At 36.8% G+C, this 23,512-nt stretch overlaps 1 protein-coding gene across 3 annotated transcripts in view; it reads right to left on the bottom strand.

Moving 5' to 3' along the window:
• The window catches only part of Srgap1 (SLIT-ROBO Rho GTPase activating protein 1), a 279,038-nt gene that overhangs the window by 140,387 nt on the left and 115,139 nt on the right, over positions 1-23,512 (bottom strand). For all 3 annotated transcript variants that reach the window (XM_076854812.1, XM_076854814.1, XM_077109321.1), the window contains exons 2-3: positions 12,846-13,041; positions 7,196-7,358 (exon numbers count right to left, since the gene is read on the bottom strand). In XM_076854812.1, coding sequence (XP_076710927.1) covers positions 7,196-7,358; positions 12,846-13,041 — 359 coding nt within the window. The remainder of the gene's footprint in view (positions 1-7,195; positions 7,359-12,845; positions 13,042-23,512) is intronic.

Genomic DNA, 23,512 nt, shown 5'->3' with positions numbered 1-23,512 from the left:
TTCAAAGTCTATTTTTCAATTGGACTTGGAAAATAGGCCAATCCTTCATTAATAAAAAGCATTTGGGAATGATTTACTTACTGGATATAGTTTTTCCACTTTTTTACACTAAACACTGCAGACCCAATTTTTTTCTTTAAGCCTTTAGTTTATAATAGGTAATTGCTTTATTGTGTATCTTATTATATAATCTGTTTATATACAAAAATCAAAAGTTACAGACAAGCAAACAGAAGAAAATTAAAGCAGAGATATCTGTTTAAAATAATTTGAACTTCTGGTCTTTTGTTGTTGTTGTTGTTAAAAATAAGTTTCCAGGTGCCTTTTTAGCAACTATTCTCAATGTAATTATGAGCTCAACTATTAACATTAGAGCATTGGTACAAAAGTATCATAATGTAAGACAAAATGATCAATCTTGCTGACATGAAATTTATTATTGTTTTAACAAATTTTTAAAGAGTCACATATATCATCTGCTTCATGTCCTGCTTATAAGTGTTTGATAAAGTTTCTGAACAGATTGTCAATGTTTTTTTATAGCAACTCATCTGCTAAATTTGTAGCCAGGCCAATCATGCGTGTCCTATTGTTATTAAGTAATAAAGGCAAGAATATAAATACCAGAACAGCAGCATCAACCACTGCTACTCATTGAGCATTTACTATGGTCCTGACAATCTCATATGCAATTTATAAAAATACATTAAAAATGTTTTCTGAAATAATTCAGAAAATTATAACATTATAAGAAATAAAAGTTTGGTTTTAATTTATTTCTAAAAAAACAAGCTAGCCATATGGTGATAAAACTCAAGAGAACAAGTTAGTGGTGTTAGCTTGAGCTATTCTTACTTATTTATCCAGGTCCTATCAATAATTAAGCTGTCCCCTGAGGCTACCAGAGTACCATTTAATTCTTCTGCTACAGTGCACTAAAATGCTTTGAAAAAGTTCCTCTTGTTATATTATTTACCACTGTTGCATAAGCATACTGAATCACATCTGGTTGTTCTCTCTAATAAAATAGTCCATTTATTTTTCAGGGAATATATTACTAGTTGGTTAATCACAGCCATGACCATCATTACTCTGAAAAGGTAAAAGCAAAGAATTGCTTTTAAGACATGAAATGCTAAGGCCACACTTTGACCCAACCATTCTACCCCCAGGAATATAGCATAAGAAAAATATCACTGATGTGTGAAACATTTAAATGTCCAATAATAAGGAAATAACTGGGGCCATGCAGAGAGTAGGAACACTATGCAGGCATGAAGTATCCTGTTCTAAAAAATTATTTCCAGACATGAGAAAGGTTAATGAGACTTTACATGGAAAGGCAGATTTCCAAGCTATATGAAATGATCTCAATTTTGTAAAATACATATGTTTGTTTTTATATTATCCGTATATACGTGTATACATATAAACATTGAAAAAACAGACCAAAATATTAATAGTAGTAAACAGTGTTGATATGGGTAATTATCATTCTTTTTCTGTGTTTCTTAGTGTTTTCTAAATTTCTACACTGAATTTATATTTTTATATTTTACAATGAATATATATTTTACAGTAAAAAAGAAACTCTATGCACATACAGATCGATAATTTTCAATGTTTTAAACTTTATGTACTTTTTTTTTTCAATACAAGGTCAGAGTCTTAGAGATTCGTAGTAGAATAGTATCTTTTATGAACTTCAACTAAAGTATCTGTTTATATATTAACTTATTTAAATGGTCTATTTGAAAGAAGAACTTTATCCCTATAAAATATCTTGCTTTTTTCATATTGAAGTATTTAAATAGAATATGGCTGACTTTAATAAAAATAAAAACTGATTATGAATTTCACTAGTTATCTCTCTTTACAAGTTAATCCACAGAATCATCAATACCAAAAGTGGGTTAATTTAATTCCTATGAATCTAAATCTGCTAATCTATACATTTATACCAGAGGAGGGTAATTCTCAGTGGCTTGGGGCCAGTCTCTGCTGCTTTGAGACCCTGTCTATAATGAAGATGACAGACAGATTTTTCTGTCTCATCCTAGGAATAGCTTTGTTCAGGATTTTCATAAGAAATAAACAGGGCCCAAAGAACCCTAGTGTCCTATTTCTCAGAAGCTGCTGACCCTACACATTGAGTGACATCTCCAATTATGACCAAAGAAATGCTAACGAAGTCCATAACAGCTATGAATTATCTAAAATATGGGCAAAGAGAAGAATATATACTAGCCAGCCTGGCCCTGCAAATCACATCCCCAAACATTTTATGTCTTTATCCTTAAAATGTGGATTAAATAATACCTGTTCATTGGGAGGCTATGAGGATGTGTAAGCTAATATGAGAAAAAGTTAGACCTTGGCACACAGTTCAATATCAGCAAGTGGTGCTTACAGATGCTGCTGTTGTTGGAAGATTAAAAAAAAACTATACTTGTACATGTAATTTATGCAAAACAGGTAAAAGTACATCAATAATTTGAGAATCGTTCATGGAAAATGACAACCTTCAAGATAATTTAAAACAGAGGGATAAATCTGACATATTCAAATGGCACAATTGTATGGTGTTCCCTCTAAAACACATACCTCTATTAACATTCTTAAAATTGGTAAGTAATATCTAGTGACTAGGTGTTTAAATAGAATGGTTACTGTGATCTGGCTGTAGTCTTCCCTGCAACTGTGACTGCTGACATTAATTACATTTTTATGTGTAGCATATGAATTGCACATTTTCTGGCTCTAGCACCAAACCAGATGTAGAACATTCTCTTTCGGTATGAGTAATGGAAAGAAGAATCAGTATCTCGTGACTCGGGGAGGCAGGGCTGGCCAACAGGGTGATGGGCACATCATCAGCCCTTGTTCTTTGGGGAAAGAGTAGGGTTTGATAATGAAACAAACCCTTATGTACAAGAAGCCCTGGAATTCTGATCTGTATGGAAAATGATAAAGCAGGGTTTAAGAGAATAAAGGCAGAGTTCTCTCCTATCCATATCTGATTATCCATATCTGAATGAGGGTCTGGAATTGAGTAACTCATTTTGTTGAATACATGAAGCAATCAATGTAGACTCAAAGGTAGGATCGTCAATGTGGAAAGGCTATAGGGGATCTGAAAGGCAAGGATTGCTGACCAACTCAGGCATTCATTTGGCTAATCACTAACTATTGAAATTTGAGGACAAAAAGTTTAATTCAGCTATAAACAAAGATGTTATGTACTTCATAACAAGTGATAGATGATGATCTGAAAGTGTACATCACAAAGCTGCCTCATACAGTCTCCTTAGAATGAGAACACATTTTTTAATGTGAGATTAATGGATAATCTCAAGTTGCATAATTATTACAGGTATCTGGAATTAATTATTACAATATCAATGATAATAAAGATACTAGTTACTTAGGACTTATTAAGTCTAGACACTGGGCTAAGTTGCTTTCCATGTATGACTCATGAATCTTCCATACTACTACTGGGGAATAGCTTTTTATACCTACTCTACAGATGTGGAAACTGAGGCTTATGAGGTTTACAAATACTCTCAAGTTCACATAACTACTAATGGTGGCAAAGTCAAGATTTACACCCCAAATATCTGATTTCAGAGTATAAAAGCTGAATCACTGTTATTCTGACCAACACACTGTTATTCTGATCAACACTGTTATTCTACGTCTACAATAATCAACATTTGATTGACTTTTTGCTTTTTAAAATGCTTCCCTTTTTCAACCTGTTGAAAACTTTCTGTCAAGCTAGGGCAACTAGGTCTGTAATCAGATCTGATGTGATTAAGACTTAAATCTTTAAGCTGTTTCCTGCCACTATGTATGCAATTAGGTATTTTTACAAGTGTCTTCTTGATAATTACATGCATTTGGACACAAGAATATCACTGGAATTAACCTGGTCCAAACTTCTTATTTGACAGAATAGTCTGAGAAAAAGAATTCTGTTATTCACTAAACTGAGTAAGATGTAGCTGTTTAACAGGTCAAAACTCTCAAGAACACAGCATCTGGGGCTGGGGATGTGGCTCAAGTGGTAGCACGCCCGTCTGGCATGCGTGCGGCCCGGGTTCGATCCTCAGCACCACATACAAAGAAAGATGTTGTGTCTGTCAAAAAACTAAGAAATAAAAATTCTCTCTCTCTCTCTAAAAAAAAAAAAAAAAAAAAAAAAAAAAAAAAAAAACCACAGCATCTATCTAGATCTCCAAATAGACATGGGAATAGTTTTGGAAAAAAAGTGTCAGAATCCTCTGCCAAGAAAACAAGCCTTATGTCCCCAAGGACTACATAGGGGTTGTAAAAATCACATCAGACCAACTCTGATGATTTCTTCCCATTTTCAAAGAAAAGAGTACTCTAACCTAGAACCATAACAATGGAAGATGAGTTTTATAAAGGAAAATTGGTGATTAAAAAAGAATAAGCAGACAGTATTAGTGTTACTTTCTAATATAAAGGAACATGAAATTCTTTTGGACTTGAACAATGTAGATTTTGGCTTTCTTTGCATTCAGATGACAAATGTGTTCTAGGTTAATTAGTCTTTCTCCTTAATAACCTCTGGCTTTCTTTTTGCTTCTGCCTCTTGTTCTTCCAACAAGATGGAACGCTTGTTGACGTGAGGAAGGTAGAAACTGGCATCTGTAATTGTAATGAGCCTTGCTTTTTCAGCTGGTCATCAATGGATAAGTGAGAGAGGCTGTGCAGGAGAAATGAATCAGTTGCTCTCTCCACTAAATGATAAAGTGATCAGGAATCCACTGTAAATTCTTTGAGTCTCAGAAAATCTGGACATGAGAATGCTAGATAGCAAAAAAACAGACATATCTGTCTGTCTGTCTCCTTCTGTAATTACTGTGCATTACCTGGATCTTTCTTCAAAAGCCAGGAATTCATTTCCCCCAAATTCTGGGAATACCGGTTCTGAAACTCACAGCTGATCCCTCTCTGGGAATTGTCTTTGGGTAGTTACCCTCTACCAAAGGGAGCTAGCCCACCCCAAGATTGTGTATCCCTTCCCAAGAGCAGTTCAAATCCAATGCCTCCAAAACAAAGGCTGGCTATGAGACAACTCTAAAGGCTATCCTGCCCCGGAGCTCTATAGGTTCAGCTTCTTCCTCTGTCCAGGCTTGCCTTTTCCCTCCCTTTAAGAGTAGAGAACATTCTCTTCAACCTTGTGAATTATCTCTCAAGAGTTCAAAGCAACTAAGCAGAAGAGAGGGAATTCAAGTCCGAATCCATTTGACTCTCATTCTCAGATTCTACCAACGCTACCAATCTCTTGACTTTGACTCTCAAATTCTTACATCTTAGCAAGACACACACAATCCCTCCTCATTTGACCATCTTTTCTAGTCTCACAACCCATCACCCACTCCCATACAACCCCTGGCCCAATCACATCAAACTTCCCCAGAACATATGCTGTCACTTCCCTAGGAGAGCTCTTTGTCCTTGTCTGCTTGATGAATGCTTGCTTCTCCTAGAAGCCTCACTTCAAGTGTTCCCTCTTGCATGAAGCATTTCCTTGATCCCTTGGTAAAGCTGAGATCCCTAGCCTTAGGCTCCCACAGTGGGTTGTGCATCTCTGGAGTGTGGTAATCCTTAATTATTATAATGAACTTCTAACAGGCAGGGACGTGTCTTTTAACTCTGATTTACCAGGCATTTAAAAAATGTTTTGTTGAATGGATAAATGAACTCTATTGAGGAGCTGGTCCTGTAGGCCCTGCCAATGCCTTCAAGACTAAAAAGCATCTTTTAATGTCATTCAGATTTGGATCAACTGCAACATCCTTGAAGATGAGGACTGTTTTTCTCCATCTCTGTATCCTTTCTGACACCTAACATCCCAGTCTCCTGCTCATGGGAGAGACTCACCAACACGCTGAACCAAAGCGGGTCTCAGCAGAAAGGGCCAATGAACAAGAAAATTACTTCACTTTTCCAGCTCGGTTTGAACTCCTTTTTATAATCGCCATTACCTAAGATGCTAGGATATTTCTCTTCCTATTCTCTTCTTAATTAATATGCTCCTCAGTTCCAATTTTTAAAAATTCTCCTTTGTTTGAAACATTTTTTCCCCATTAAATAGAGCACATGATAACTTAGGGCTTGCTAAATTCCATTTCTAGGTCAGAAATCAAATCTAATGTGGATACATCGGACAAGACCAAGAAGATTTCCATCTGGCCTGCTTAACACTCCGTCTTTGTTTTAAAGGGCCTCTTTGAAACATAAATATATCATTAATCTACAGAGTGGCTCCCCCTGCCCCATTTTCTTTCTGAAACTAATAATTACTTACTGAAGAGTAAATACAGGTATAAATATTGACACTAAATACTATTAATACAAAGCTGAGAGGGATGGGGAGGCTCTTGTCCTACAAATATAAAAAGCCAAGGATCAGTCTTACTGGGCAAGTAGCTGCAGTCTCTGTACAGGAAATGGTCCAGTTTTGTTATTGTTGTCAACAAAAATGTCCAAACAACAAAAAAAAATTGCCAAGAGTTGGCTGAGGCTAGCAACGATGACAAAGAGCCTTCAAGTCTGTTTTCTTTCTTCTTCTTTTTTTAATGGATTTGGGAAAGAGGAAGTTCTCTGGCGAGTAAGGAACTGAATTTTCTGTGCCCTGTGGAATTTTTTTCTCATTGCTTTCTCACAGCCCCTGCTCCTTGTATGGTGGGAGTAAGAAAAAATTGTGATAACATTTTTCCAAGAGAGCAGCACAATGTGGTAATCTTGTTCTTCACAAGTCTGATCATGTGTGAGCCTAAGACAGAATCAGAGGTTTTTCTTTTCTCATCTTATTTTTGTTAAGCTCAGACAGTTCCTAAAGACAGAAATGTAATTTGCAAGTATATCTTTTTCAAAATTGTGTTCACGTTGTTCAGGTCATAGATCCAGTAATTTGCTGAATATAACTATATTTAGTATCTAATACCATATACATACCATACACGCATTTTTTATACACACACACACACACACACACACACACATACATACATATAAACTATGTCTCCTCAAGGTTAACTTTTTATTCGTGTCTTTAAAATAGTCACTCCTTTAATTTTTTCCAGACACTGTTCTCACTCCTGGTTTGAGACAAGGCAGTTATCAGAAAGCATGCTGCGGGAGGATTTACTGGGTGTACCTTTTTAAACATCCTGGTGGAATCCTCACTTATCTGCATGAACCGCATGATCACATTGTTCAGATAGATGTCACTCAAGGTTGCGTGGTCTTTGCTTTCTCTCCTTACTTGGTTCAGGAGCAAATACCAGCAGTTCACTGGAGACAATAGGTTTTGGTCTTTCCTGAGAGGTGAAGAAAGACAGAGTTACTATCAGTTTCAGAGTTGCCCCAATCAGTTGAGTGATGCCACTATGGCAAACTAAGGAGACACAAAAGATCAGGATTCTGCTCTGAATGTTTCTTAGACCAGGACACTCAGCCCACTCAACAGTCTTTCAGCCTGCACACAGCATAGAGCCAGCAATTAATTTGCCAGGCGTGGGAGGAAAACCTTGACCATGAACACCAGTGAAAACCTGCACTCCTGACCAGGTCTGCAGGACCCCAACATACACAGTGCTCCGGCAGCCCTTCAGCTTTAAATACACCATTGAAGAAGGCAATTAATGTTTACATAAAAATCTATTGGCTACTATGCCTTAGATAGAGTGTGGTTTGCCACAGCACAAAGTCGGCTTTGAATGTTCCGTCTGCTCTTGGAAAAGAAATTTGGTTAGTTACTCTTTCCACAGAACATAAACTTGAAGGTTATTTATTAATCCCCTGATATATAACCTTTAGCCTCCCAAACAGGGTTCCCGGGGAATCAGAGCTCTATGGCACTGTCTTGAAACTCATGAACAGAACCAAGAACTTTGCTAGCTCATGACTTCACACAAGTCCTATTGAAACCCATTAAACTTTTTCAATTTTGTAACTGCTTCTTGTTTTATTCTGGAATAATAAATTCAAAAGTGACAATAAACCACTAAGGAGACGTCTTAAGAAATTTCAAAGAAAAACTCCAAACAAAATCATAAACAACTGGGATGGTACTGCTTAAAATAAAAAGGTAAAGCACAATTTTTGCTTTTTGTTTTTTCACTTTAAAAACTAACTGTAAAATGGCAATGTGGCACAGAGTGTTTATCCTAACTTGGGGATACACATGCCATTTAATTGGATGTGTTATTGTATTATTCATTATCATTTATGACCCTAAACATTGATAAAGTTGGGAAAAATGATTATGTCAGGTGTTTGTGTCACTAAGTCTTCAGGTTCTGGATTTAATACTGCATCAAGTCTAAACCCTCACCAGAAGAAAAAGCAGAAATAGGCTTGGGAAAGAGACGAATCAGGCACTTGTCAGGTCTTGGCACTTGCATCTCAAGAGCAGCCCCTCCCTCTTCCTGTGGCACACTGAGAATTATGACCCCCACCTGGGAAACTCCCATTTATTCTCAAAGCCATCAGGGAAGGAACAGTGGCTCTATGGCAGGTAACTGGAGCCACTCTATTGACATTCCCCATCTACCCAGCCACATAGGTCAATGTTACCTTCTTTAGCATATATGCATATCATTTATTTTAAAGTACTTCATAAATTCACTGAGGATGTTTCAAACTTTTTTTTTGTATCTTCAGTGTTCTGCCCCATTGTGAGCATTAAATAGTATTATTCATAAGAACACATTATTGTTGCCATATTACTACTATTAGTAATAACGGGGAAGTATGGGGGAATGATATCATCCTATATCCATGTTCTAATATACCACAAAGAATCATACGTATATATATATTTTTTCCGTGTGTGTGTGTATATATATATATATATGTGTATATATATATATATATATATATATACATATATATATAATTATAATGCATTAATTCAAATAATAATGCTGCTGTGCACAGTGGCACATGCCTGTAATCCCAGTGGCTCAGGAGGCTGAGGTAGGAGGGTTGCAAGTTCAAAGCCAGCCTCAGCAATTTAGTGAGGCCCTAAGCAACTTAGTAAGACCTGTCTCAAAATAAAATATAAAAAATGGCTGGGGAGGTGGCCCAGTGATTAAGTGCCCCTGGGTTCAGTACCTGGTAACAAGTAATGATAATAATAATGACAATAACAACAGCAACAGAAGGGAGATCAGTAAGTAGAGTAAGCCAATTCCGGGAGGGAGAAGGAAGGTAGTGGGGAATGAGGTTGATCAAATTATGTAATGTGCATGCACAAATATGGCTTACTGAATCCCAATATTATGTATAATTTTAATGCACCAATAAAAAGTAATAAGAATGGAAGGTATCATTTACTAAGTGAGAAGCAGTATACAGGTCAAGATCACAGACTCTGGAGCAATGCTCTCTAGATGCTTATTCCATCTACCATTTACTAGCAAAGTAGTTTGGGGCAAATGATTTCAACCTCTCTGTGCTTCAATTAATTTTGTAGAATGGGTAAAATAATAATATCATCTCATAGGATTATTATGTGGATACCTGAGTTAATATATGCTTTTAAATGCTTACAATAATGCCTCAGGCACATAGTTAGTGCTATATAAAGTTAGCTATGATTATCTAGGGCTACTCTAAAGAGTTGACATTAATTCCACTTAATCCTTACCACTACCATTTAAGGCAGAGATTCTTTGTATCCTTTCTGTCAATGAGAGAATTGAAGCTTAGCAAGGCACTGTGATTTGATAAAGACCAAAGCTAGTGTCAAAGTGAGCCTTTGTGTTCAGGGAGGCCGATCCAAGCCTTGGTCTTTTCTATTATGCAGTGGAAACTTCAGGACAAGGATTGTTCTGCACAATAAACATCCCCAAACTGAATAAGAGCAGACTCCAGAGTCCAGCTTCAATGAATGGTAACATTTCTGTGCTAAAGATAACAGCATTTTTTTTTTTTTTTTTTTTGCAAAGGGAAAAAGAAATGCTGCATGCACACCCATGTCAGCTATCAACCATATCAAGGACTTTGTCATGTTTCTCACTTAATGGTCATAAAATCTCATTTTACATATTAGGAAAGCAAGCCTCAGAAAGGGTATGTCACTTAAGCAAAGCTGCCCAGTGGAGCCATTATTCCAACCCAGGTCTGACTGACAATTTAATAAAGCCTGTCTTTGAGTTTTTCTTAATTGTAGTTTAACCTTTCCACAGATTAATTATCCATTTCATTTTTTTCCCATATTCAATAATAAACTTGATCAAGTCAAAGAAAATTTTAAGTGCTTATCTTTTGAAGAAAAGTATCAAACAAAACCTGGAGAAACAAAAACGTGGCGTCAGATTCACTAAGGGCCAGATTATGGAGCATGAGCCCATCCATATTTTCAGTTCACAATCAATTACTAAGTACAAAAACACAAAAAGAGTCACTCAGATGTATTTGCAATTGCTTTTAAGAAGGAACAGTTGCTATCCATGTGAATATAGTACTGGCTCTAGTCTCCTCTTTGTGGCCTCAGTGTCTGCCAGTGCATTAGACATTTGGTCACCCTGGGAATCATCATGAAGATTTATTTCTATGCTGGACCCAAACTAGAGGCTAAACTCATCCATAAAAGAAGAAAGAAGAGTGAAAAAGAAAGAACAAAAAAAGATATTCCTTGTCCAGAATAGAAAGCTATTTGCTTCTGCAAACGTACCCCACCCTACTTTTTATGAAGGATCTCAGGACAGGGAGGGGTATACAATGGCACTGCAAACCCAATGGTGAAGAAAAAGGCCTGGCGCCCAGCAGCCCAACCTGAGCAGACAGCTCTCCTCCCTCTGTGCAGGTGGGCAGATGGTTCATCCCCAGGTGGGATTAAAGGGTGGTACCACTGCCACTTAGGTCTTCCCTTCCCTCTTCCTTTTTCAGGCCCTAAAAATTTCCCTTACTTTCCCACGGGGACAGCTGTACAATGAAAAAGATGCCGATTATATTTTAACCAGCATTCCCAGCAGTTTTGTGGCAGAAGTGTTTTCCAGATCATCTGACCCACTGTATTTCCAGAAATGAACGTCTATGTTGCCTTTTTACTATCTCCGGAACAAGGTCCATTTATCTCTGCCCATGGGGTGCCTGGCTCTTGCCCTTACTGTGAGAGGCCCCTGGTGTTCCTCTCCCTCTGTCTGCTTCCAGTCCATTATTCTACCTTTGGTCTTTGTCATCATTTTAAAATGCAGGTGAGGGCGGGTCCCACTTTTACTTAAAACTCTCCAAAGGCTTCTCAGAATAAAATCAAAACTGCCCAGGAAGATGGTAAGAACTCCACAATCGGCCCCAATGCATGCCTGTAGCCACTCTGTTCACCCCTCACTACTCCTTCTGCTGTGGTCCCTTACCCATGAAGCTCCCCTGGTCCTCCTCAGCTCCCCTTGACTGGCCAACTAGTCCTTCAGGTATCCACTGTGATACGGCTTCTTCCAGGACCTTCCCCCACCTCCACCATAGAGTGGATCTCAGCCTACCTGTCTATGGTGTCCTGTGCTTCCCCTGCTGGAGCACTCGTACCCTCTACTGGAGCTGTGGGCCTTCTGTCCCCAGGATTTCAATTATAAAGTAAAATTCATTAATAGAATAACCTGCATGTGTTGGTTAAGTTAATGCTAAGGTTTAGTTACGTTCACTTACACATTTTGCTAAAAGCTTTTTTTTTTTTTTTTTTTTTTTTTTGTACTGGGGATTGACTTAACAGTCCAGTTACATCCCAGCCGTTATTATTTTTTATTTTGAGTTAGGGTCTTGTTGAGTTTCGGAAGCTGGCTTTGAACTTGTGATCCTCCTGCCTCAGCCTCCTGAGCTGTTGGGATTACAGTTGTGAGCTACCTCGACTGCTAAGCTCTTGTTTAAATCAGTTTCAACTGCAATGATCACAAACATGTTGGGTGGGGTAGGGTGGGGAGTGCTAAACAAACCCTTATTGCTTCATTTCATATAAAATCATTATAGAAATCTTAAGGTCTTTGCTTGAAAAGCAGTTATTTCAAATTTGCCCTTTCAAATATCTACCTCTGACTGATTTTAACTACCAGTTTCCTGTAATCAAGAATTTTACTGCCAGGTGTGGTGGTGTATGCTTGTAATCCAGCTACTCAGGGGGCTGAGATGGAAGGATCATGAGTCAAGGCCAGCCTTGTAACATATGAAACCCCATCTCAAAAAGTAAAGAGAGAACCCAAAGAAACAAAATAAGAATTTTACAAACACTTTTTTTTGTCTTCTTATATATAAATTTATCCATAAATATATGAGTATTGGAGGCTGGGCACAGTAGCACATGCCTACAATCCCAGCCTGTGGGAGGCTGAGGCAGGAGGATCATTTGATTTTAGGATCATTTGAGGTCAGCCTGGGAAATTTAAGGAGACCTATCTGAAAAATAAACTTATAAAAAAGGTCTGAGATGTAGCTCAGTGACAAAGCTCTTGCCTAGCATGCCTGGGCCCTGGTACTGAAAAAATAAATATATAATATACACAAATAACACACATATTATTATAAAGGTTTTAGCAAAATGATTATGAGTGAACATAAATATGAATATGTTAAATATGTATGTATGGAAACAGAATAACTTCAAGAGAATACCATTATTTTAAAATATGATAAATTGATGTCCAGGACCTATAAATGCAAAGGGTTGCTTTTATTTATAGGGATATGTTTACCAATATCTTCTCAGATAAAAATAAAAAATAAAAATAAAAAAGTCTTAAACCAATAGGATTTGTTTAAAAGGCAGGATATCATCTTGAAAAGGTGCATTTGAGTCAAGTCTCTCTTACTTGTACTGCTGGTGATCCTTGGTGCTTCTCGTTTTTGCCATGAACCTTTCAGCCAACTTCTCCAGGTTCCTAGAGTATTCGGTCTCAATTTCGGCTTTTTTCCGGAAGAAGTCTTGCAGGTCCTGGAGGAGCTGAACTCGCATCTCTGTTTGCTGCTCCAGGCATTTTTGTTGTTCTACCAGTTGAGCTCGGATTTCTATGAAAAGAAGAGAAGCGACTGGATGATTTCATGAAAATTATTGAGGTGTGCTGGTATGGACAAGGTACAAGGATTGAATCCTGTTGTATATTTAGGTCTGCGTTTCCACCTCTATTAGAGTGCTATGTCCAGGTCGGTTCCTTAAATAAAATGTCTGCTGACCCTTTAAAAGTATGAGATGAAACTTAGGAAAGAATGTAGTAAATTAGAATAGAAATGTGGGTCACATCTGTAATGCCACAAACATGCATGGGGTCATGAGGGGGAATAATTAAAGCAGATAACTATTCATAGAACATAACATAGGACATCTTTGGTAGCTGAATACACTGTAATTTTTTTCAGCAGCATTTTTACCTCAACTACTTTGAACTGAAATAGCAAAGAAATCGACATCATTCTTTCAAGATTTTTGAGCAACTACAAGATTTTTGGCACACACAGAGGCTGGCATCTGGTGCATCAACATCTCGTTTGTAAAACCCATAGCTTCAGGGATTAGTGGAATGCCGTGCCTAAACATAACTTCTTTCTATATCTAAATAATCCATTCATAATGGGGTACCCTCAGATTCTACTTTATCATTCTGTTCATAACTTTAAGGCCTATTCACTTGGCCTTCAGTTTTTTACACATTGTTCAAACTAGCACCCTTATCAGCACATAAAAATATGAAAGAATCCTTTGACAATTTTCATATATTAGAAACAGGCAGGTTTAGTCATTTAGTTATTTTGAAAAAGCATAAAAGCAAAAATGTGGCATGCAAAAATATCTGTAAATGACTGTTACAAAGAAATGTGTGTTTTGGAAAGGGAGATACAGTAACTATAACCACTGACTTGTTTTTTTTTTTTTTTTTTTGTTCTGAGATCCAGGGCTAACCCCCAAGAAAGAATATTCATACTGCAAAACTTCTTTATCTCATCTTCCCCAGGGTCAATGCGTGGAGTTGGTAGAAATCAATGCCCAAATAATACTTCTTCAGTTTCTTCCCTATTATCCTTCTTCAATGGAGAAGGACTGAGCTGACTATACATACTTACGAAGCCTATACATCCTAATCAAATCCATGACAGCTGGTGATCAAGTTCTGGGTGGAAGAGATGGTCAGGAAATTTGCTGATTTTAACAACAGTTCATTGTAATGCAGTATTTGCTATTCTACTAGTAGGAACGAGCACCACCTTCCACTTTTACACATAGTACACTAAAATTTAATGAGATTAAACACTTTAAGAATTTTAGCTAGTAAGTAGTTCCCCCAGGACCTCCAACCTTGATCTCTGAGTCTGACTAAACAAATGCTTTCTGCCCTCCTCTCATCCATGCCATGATCTGAAGCAGCTGTACTGTGCCTGGCTTATGTCTCGGCAAAGAAGACCTGAAGTCGCACCCTCGATAACATTGTGCTCCAGGTGGCATTCTTGTGGGGGACCAAGACAGGGAAGCATTTCCCATTTTTCTCTTGGTTTCTCCATGTCAGATTGAGGGATACTCTTACTAACCTTGCAGAAGTGTGTGGACACCAGTGTCAACACATTATCATTGGCTTTTAACTACCATGAATTCCATCTGGTTTTCAGTCAATCAAAGTAAGTATTTTCCAATACAGTATTATGATCAGCATATCTGCCAAACTCTTTCTCCCAAAAATACAGAGCTATTTTTGTTTCATAAAGGAAAAAAAATAAAAGGGATGCGGGTATTTCTCATTCAGGAATTCCAGTAAGTCTTTTGAGATGAAGTAATTTTAGAACATCTTGCTGTGCTAAGAGAAAATAAATCAATCATCTTAGGCTATCAACTAGTTCTTGCTCTCCCCCCACCCGTATGTGTGTGTGTGTGTGTGTGTGTGTGTGTGTGTGTGTGTTTAAACTGCCTTACTGCTCAATAGGAAATAAAAATCGCATCAAAAATTACATAGGTTTTTCTTATTGAGTCTCATTTTAAAATATTCTTTTGCTCTTTTATACCAGGATTTAAAATTAAGAACTACAGAGTTCTGAGAAGGACTGCATTTAAACAATTAAATCCTCATCTTTGTTTTATGGAGAGTAAATGCTACTTCATGGTATCATAATTTTCCAATCAAAGTAAAGACACTTGTAGCATTTCAATAATAATGAAACTGTACAGTGACAGAACCTAGAGAATCTGTGAGAAAATAAACTATGCTCTAGAATGTGGAAGAGAACCATTTGATTAACTTTTCAATTTGGAAAAGGTTTGACAAACAAGAAAAGGATGTTTAAACAGATCATTTAAAAAAAATTGATAGAAAACTACTACCATAGGAAATACCTTGTTAGAAGGAAAAACTGGATTCCTTAGACCACATCAGAGCTACAAAGTAGCAAGTTGCTTGTGGAACTTTTAAATGAATGCATAGAGGAGTAAAATAAATGTTAGCCTGCTGTTAGAACAGAGAGCAGCAGTCCATGGTGCACTGAGGACCACACGAGGAAACCCACAGTAGGGCCACAAGGGTTTGCATCTAGAGGTTAGGGCTGGCACTAGTGAAACCTCAAGGAGTGATTTCTAGAAAAATAGAGTCTTGTTTCTATACTGGGGTTTGCAGCTTCCCTCCCTACATAAGACCCTTTCTATCAGCTTTCTTGTATTAGTATTGATCTGGATTGTTTAAAAAAAAAAATTCAAGGTTCATTTTAGTTTGGTGGAACAAGCAATTACTGTGCTCCCATTTTGTGTTAGGCAGAGTCCCAAGCTATGCAAATAAAATGATTTGTAAGACACAGCTCCAGCTTATAGGGAAGATAAATCCTAGAATCATGTTACACTGTGATTAGTACAATTATAAAGGAACTATGGAAAGAGGAGCTGAAACCAGCCCACACTTAATGTTTGGAGAACATAATGCTTTGAGGAATAAGTAGGCTACAAAATATATAGCTGTAGCCACTAAGAAGATAAAAAGACACCCCACAGTATATCTGATAAAGGACTTGTAGATAGAGTACACCAAGAACTTTTGTAACTCAATTAAAAACAAAAACTCAATTTAAAAAGTAGGCAAAGGGTATCAATAGATGTTTCTTCCAAGAAGATACACAAAATAGCCAATAGCATATGAAAAGTTGCTCAATGTTATTAGTCATCGGGGAAATGCAACTCTAAAGCATGATGAGACAATCTTTCACACCCATTAGGATGGCTACAGCAAGAAAGACAATAACAGGTGCTGGGGAGGATGTGGAGAATTGGCATCCTCATACATTGCTGGTAGGAAGGAAAGTGATACAGTTACACAGGAAAACTTTTTGGCAGTTGCTCAAAAGGTTTTAAACATGAAGTTAGCAGATGATTCAGCACTGCTACTCCTAGGTACACATCTGAGAGAAATGTAAATATATTTCCACACAAAAAGCTGTACATGAATGTGTATAGCAGCATTATTCATTATAGCCGAAAAATGGAAGCAACTCAAATGTCCATCAACAACGAACAGATAAACAAAACATGGGATAGCCATATGATAGCCTATTGTTGAACCATAAAAAGGAATGAAATACTGATTTATGTCACAGCCTTGATGAACCCTGAAAACGTAAGCTTAGAGACTGAAACCACTCTCAAAAGACCCCATGATCTATGATTCCATTCATGTGAAATGTCCAGAACAGACTAATCCATAGAGACAGAAATATTAGTGTTTACCTAGGGTTGGTGGACTTGGGGAGAAAAGGGAAGTTACTGCTAATGAATGCAGGATTTTTGGAGGGCACAGATGAAGAAAATGATTTAAAATTGATTTTGGTAATGATTGCAAAACTCTGAATATACCAAAAAATCACAGAGTTGGTAAAGTATCTAATATGTAGATTATATCTAAAAATACCTGTTATATTAAAAAAAGCTATATTACAATTCCATAAAATTTTAGTTGTTGATAAATTCCTGTTTAATGATGGTCATGATAATAATAAAAACAAGTTCACATTTCCATGCCTAGGATGTTTTGGATACTTTTTTGTCAAATTAGATAATATATTAATAAGCCCTTTTAAATGATGTCTGCATAAAATGACTCTCACCTCAATATTTTTATTTCATCTTGAATTTATCTGTAAACAAAACAGTAAATCTACTTATTGGCCAACATAATTGCTACAATGTCTAATGGTATGGAAAAGATTTTCCAAATAGAATACTAGAAAGGGCTTCCACCATCACTCCCACATACCTGCATAGAATGGTGCAACCGCTTTCAGGCAGAAAAATGTGAACTTGGAGAAGGCTGAAAGCAGACATTATTTGAATCTAGGTCAAGACCCACTAAATAATCATAATGGTTGTTATAATGGGGGCTCAAATTTCTTTGTAAAAAAAAAAAAAGGGCTGTTAAGTCTTTCTTCTTCTACTAAAGTTTCAAACAGAACCAATCAACATCAATAAGTGAACAGGAACTGGGGCTGGGGTTGTGGCTCAGTGGCAGAGCGCTTGCCTAACATGTGTGAGGCACTGGGTTCGATTCTCAGCACTACATATAAATTAATAAAAAATAAAGGTATATCAACAACTAAAAAATATTTTTAAAAATAATTGAACAAGAACAACCTACAAGAGCATGATTCCAAACCACAATTTGACAAAATAAATAAATAAATAAAAATTAAAAAATTGAAATGTTCCTCAAAGCTATAAAATGACTAATCCAATGACTAATACTTACTTAATAAAATGGAATTGCCCAGAAATAGAGGAAATGCTGGAGTTTCTTGTTACTGCTCCAATAAGGGAAGTCTTAATTCTTAAAATAAATTGGTGCAAGACCACAGAATGATGTAAATGGCATGGAAAGACAGGTCCTGCCTGGTTGTTTCTTGAATATGTTACTGAATAAGTAAGACCAGAGCATGTAAGTGATAGGCTTCTGTGATCCTCTTAATCATCTAGGAAATAGTAGCTCTAAAGCATCAAAAACCATCTCAGTTATTTCATGTTCTCATTTAGCAAGTTTATCCAGATAGTGAAAAAGTCTACATTCTGTTAAGAGTAGTTAGTACTTTTACCCAAAGATATAAGAAATTTCCCCAAATGACAAGGGAGAGCACTGAAATGTCTTCAAGAAAATAACAACCCAATGAGACTCTTACTAGTTCCATTGATTATTCACATGCTCATTGCTCATGTGAATATTTATACAACCTGGTGACTGCAGGCTAACTAAACACCAGGTGCAACTTTGTGAAATATGCTTCTTAGGCCAAAAATCCGGAGCAAAAAAAAAAATCCATAAAGGCAAGCTTTGATTTTTTTTTTTTTTTTTTTAAGTGAACGGACTGAATAAGCAAAGGCCATTTTTCTATTTCACTAGAGATCTGAAAGATTTATGCTTCTCTTACACTCTGCACAGAAATTAGGTAACATCAGACTGGGTCCAGGTTGGAGTTACAGTATCACCTATTAAAATTCATGTGGTATGGAGCAAGTCACTTAATCTTTCAAAGTTTCGTCTTGTAGGATAATCATTCCTACCTCACAAGACTGTGGTGAGAATTAAATGATGATCTAAGTAAAAAGCATGCTGCCTCTGGAAACCACTTTGAAACAGATGAACATACAGTACTAGTACCAACAGGCTTTCATTGGAAAAATACTGACTGATTATTTCCTGGGGCCAGACTCCTGACTAAACAACAAACTGATTGAAAGTCATGAGCCCTACCCTGAAGAAGGAGGCCCAAACAGATAAGGAGAGATAGTGACCTTCGGAGCCTTGCTGTAGGAATGTCAAGGAGCAATGAGAAGTATGGAGAGAGGAAGTATTCCTTGCTGAGCAAAGAGGGAAGCACTCAGGAGGCAATCCTGAGATTGACTTAGCAGAAGTCCGCTGCCCGACCCAAAGAAGAAGAGCATTCAAGGCTGAAGGGTGTGGGAGAGAAGAGAGCTACAAGAACATCTCTGCTGCCGAAGTCCAGCTCTGGATAAAGGACAGTTCTAGTCATGGGCTATGTGAATCAGAAAGGACCACCACGTGTGGCATGCTGCAGAGTGAAATCTTTCTTCCTAGGTCAATCTTTTCACCGAGTAACTTCTGGAACTCTGGTGGGGAAGAATGGAACAATTCCGAGCAAGGAAGATAAGTACTTGAATTTGCATTGCAGAAAATAACACAAATAAATAAGTAAAATGTTAAGTATTCTACACCTCATGAAATAAAGTTTCCTTTGTAACTTTATGGCTCCCCATTCAAATGATGAATTACTGGGCAAACAAACCACAGACGATAATGATAAAAAACCCTCATCAGAATGAAGGGTATCCATGTTTACCCCATGCCTCCTATATTTTATGTATGAATCACTTATTTCTGTCTTCTGGTGTGGAACTAATGATCACTGTATTTCTATTTAATTTGTTATTGAGGCACAGTGCATGTCAACTACATTATGGAGAAATCGTATGAGCTGGTCTATCCAACACACAGTCACTAATCCCATTCAGCATTTGAAATGTGGCCAGTCTGTGAGTGCAAAATACATACTACATTCAAAAATCTTAGGATGACTAAAAGAAGAAATGCCAGTTATTTTTATATTAATGTTGAAATTATAAAATCCTGGGTATATTATGCAAAGTTATTAAATTTCACCTATGAGATAGGAATTTGGGGATACAGAGAAAGAAAGCTATACTGAGTCTCAAAAGAGAAGCACCCATGAACCACTGGAATGCACAACCAGCAACTCTTGGGCAACCCGGCCCGTGTTCTTGGCCCTGGTCCTTGGCCTGCATCCTTGCCCTCAAAAAGTAACATGATGTGAGGGTAATGTGCAAGTGGGAGAAAAACTGACACAAAATTATGTAACTCTGCCCTGACTCTACCTCTAGTGAGGCCCCTAGCCACTGTCTGTAAACATTCACAACACAGACCAAGGGGTTGCTGCTTCTTGCTCTGAGATAGCCTGCCATTTCTCTTGAATGCATCTTTGCTTTCTTTTTAAAAATTATTTTTTCAGTTGTAGATGGACACAGTACCTTTCTTTTATCTGTTTATATGGTGCTGAGGATCAAATCCAAAGCCTCAAGTGTGTGAGGCAAGAACTCTACCACTGAGCCACACAACCCCAGCCTGCATCTCTGCTTTCTTAAATAAATCTAGACTGTGCCTCTATCTGGCATGTCCTTAAATTAATTAATTAAAGTATTGGGGACTGAACCCAAGGGTGCTTTGTCCTGAGCTACATTCTTATTTTTTATTTTGAGACAGGGTCTGGCTAAACTGACTAGTCTGGGTTTGAATTTGCCATCCTCCTGCTTCAGCCTGCTGGTTACTGGGATTACAGGCAGCACCCCCACATTCCTGACTCTTCTTAAATCAATTTCTGTAATGTTTGTCAAGATGGCTGTTTATCCTCCTTCCCTGGAAACTCCTCCCACCTTCTCCAAACTACCAAAAAAAAAAAAAAATCTAAAATTACCAATGTGGCCCATCTGTTGGACAGTGATCCTCCAGGATATAAGTAAATTAGCAACTAAGTTTCTCATAAGAGGAATCTGGAAGGTAGCGCATGCCTATAATGCCAGTGGCTTGAGAAGCTGAAGCAGGAGGATCGCAAGTTCAAAGCCAGCCTCAGCAACTTCGTGAGGCCCTAAGCAAGTCACAGAGCCCTGTCTTTAAATAAAATATAAAAAAGGGCTGGATGTGACTCAGTGGTTAAGTGCCCCTGGGTTTAATCCCCAGTACATAACAAAAAACCAGTCTTTGAAGAGTTGACAGTCTTGATCAGAAGGCAAGACTTACCTATGAGGCCAACACAGTATAAATATGAAGTATGAGCATAACAGTTCTAGTTAGAAGAGGTGAGACATTGAAGGAGTATCCATTCCTGAACAACTCATGTTTCCTCAAAGGCAAAATGGCCACTACTAGCTGTCATATTCCTCTTCCAAATGCAATGGAAGGCTTCGAGGAGATGAGATAGGAAAATACTTTCCTGTTGTATAAAACACTGGATTGGCTAATTACCATTAAATGAGTAATGAAAAAAATACAGATTCCAGATTTGATGGTAAAGGATAGGATAAAGGGCTTCTATAAAAGGACTGATCACTGGCCAACTGGAAATCATCAGGAGAGCTTCGGAGGCTTTGGCCATACTCTACCTTTAAAGAATAGGTAGGATTTGAAAAGCTTACAAATGTGGGGGATGGAAATACAGTTTCTTAGATAAACTCAAAATGGTATTTTTGATACCCTGGCCCAGATGGTTAGGTTCCGGGGAAGGAAGTCTAGGTTGGATGGACAAAAAATAACCTTCCTGGTCACTGCCGCAAGGAACCTAAGATTCCCCGAGTTTTTCTACTTTAAAATCATGATATCATCAACAGTTTAAGCAAAGTACATAGAACAATAGACCTATATGAAATCAAGTTGCTAATATCCCAAGCTCAAAATCACAGTTTCATCCTAGAACACTAGAAGTGATCAGCATATTTGGGGGTAGTAAAATTATGGGAAAATCCTCTTTGGGATTAAAATAAGGCAAGAAACTGTCTTTGTAGTAATCTTGATTATTTTCAAAGTTAAACTAAATTTCATAAAAATTTCTGACAGTTACTGAGAGGCTATATTCATTTTCTAAGTCTTCATTTTAATACCTTCATATGAAATGATGTAAACCTCAGTATTATTTTAGAATAAAAGGTTACTTTAAAGGTATCCATTTTCATAGCTTTTGAAAGCCAAGTATTATATTTTGACCTATTAACATCTGCATATAAATGATGTGAAATAAATTTGTATTTTTTTTTCCCAAATGAAAGCTTCTCAAGATAAAAGGGCAATAAATTAAAGTGATCAATGATTGCAGGTTAACTACCTGGTAGAAAAGAACAGTTTAAGGAAGCTCAGATCTCAACGATCCACTGTGGTGTTGTTGTTTAGAATGCACAAGAGGCAGAGTTTCATTAACTTCCCCATAATTAAGTGAGGACATTTAAGACCTTAATAGTAGATTGATTTTAACTAGCAGAAAAAGACAGTGTGTAGGAATCACTGATCTGCAGAGAATATAAAATTTACATTTTGGAATGACTGTGTTACTGTCAGAGTCAAGGCATCCCCTAAACATTGACTTTCTTTCCTAATATAATTCAACATGAAGTCTTATGAAGTAAACACAAAAGTTTACACATGATTTTCCTCTAAGTTTTAAGAATGGAAAACTTTGAAACTACTTAAAACCTTTTGTACTAAATTAATTGCAAATTAAGGCTTTTTCAAATTAAAGCTATTTCCCTTACTGCAGTAATTACAATTTTAAAGTGTCTACTAGAAAACAATTTAGAGTCCCAGGCAATTTACCATTTACACTTAACAAGAGGGTATTTATTTAGTTCCTACTATGTTCCAGGCCCTGTGGTAAGTACTTGAAATGCTTATTACATTCAATTCTGACAGCAATCCCATTATGTAGTACCCTCTATTACAGGGACACCATATTGAAACAGAAAGAGGCTAAGTATTTTGTTCAAAGTTAGACAACTATTAAGTAACACAACTTGGATTCCCATTCAGGTTTATCTGACTCCAATGTTCACGCTGAAAAATTATTGAACAATTATACATAGTGTGTAATCACACAAAGCAAGTTTCAGTGAGCCAGGCCTGGTTTTCTAGACACTTTATTATAATATTTAAAATATATTAAAATGTATATCCATTAATGAAAGATTTCATGCATCAAATAAGTGCCAAATGTCTCATATCATTTCTATAACTTTCTTAAAACTAAAACCAAAAGACTCCCTCCCCCAAATTAAAATATTTGTCCAAATCTAGCTAAGGGCCTAAAGTTAATTTCCTTGAATTCCCTGAATGTCATGCCTTTCTAGAAAACTATGTATTTAAGTCATTTATTTTCTTTCAAAATCATTATACTATTGTTATTATACTCTAATTACTGTGAAGTTTTGAACTGTAAGTGTTATAAACTGCTTGAATACAAATAACAAACTTCTAGGTTTCCACATAGCACCTGGTAGGTGCTAAACAACTATGTAGCATATATTTGACTCAGTAAACACAATAAGAAATCAAAATGCTTCGTTATGCACTTATGAGCTTAGAATCAAATTAACAAAATGATTTCCCTTCCCTGACTGAGGGCGACACCCTCCCTTCCATTGTGACTTCTTTATTCTTTGTTCCCTGTATTCCTTCTGGAAATGCCCCTTAGGAAGCTCCTGCCATAAAGTACATTTTATTTTATTTAGTCCAGTTAAATTCATTGAACATCATGTTTTATACTTCTCTCAAATAGGTATATTTTATATGTCTGTTTCTGCCATAAGAGAATACCTTAATCTAGGAAACTGATAAAGAAAATACTAATCATTTTATTAAATTTTCTTTAGACTTCTGTTAGAGACTTTGGATTGTATTGCCAGTTTTATTTCTTATTTTGATTTAACTACATTTCAATAAATGAAGGCTTCAAT

The sequence above is a fragment of the Callospermophilus lateralis genome, chromosome 4 (genome assembly GCF_048772815.1).
Source record: "Callospermophilus lateralis isolate mCalLat2 chromosome 4, mCalLat2.hap1, whole genome shotgun sequence".
In the NCBI taxonomy this organism is placed as follows: domain Eukaryota; kingdom Metazoa; phylum Chordata; class Mammalia; order Rodentia; family Sciuridae; genus Callospermophilus; species Callospermophilus lateralis.
The sequence above is the reverse complement of the archived record's forward strand: the minus strand, read 5'-3'. Positions and strand labels throughout refer to the sequence as shown.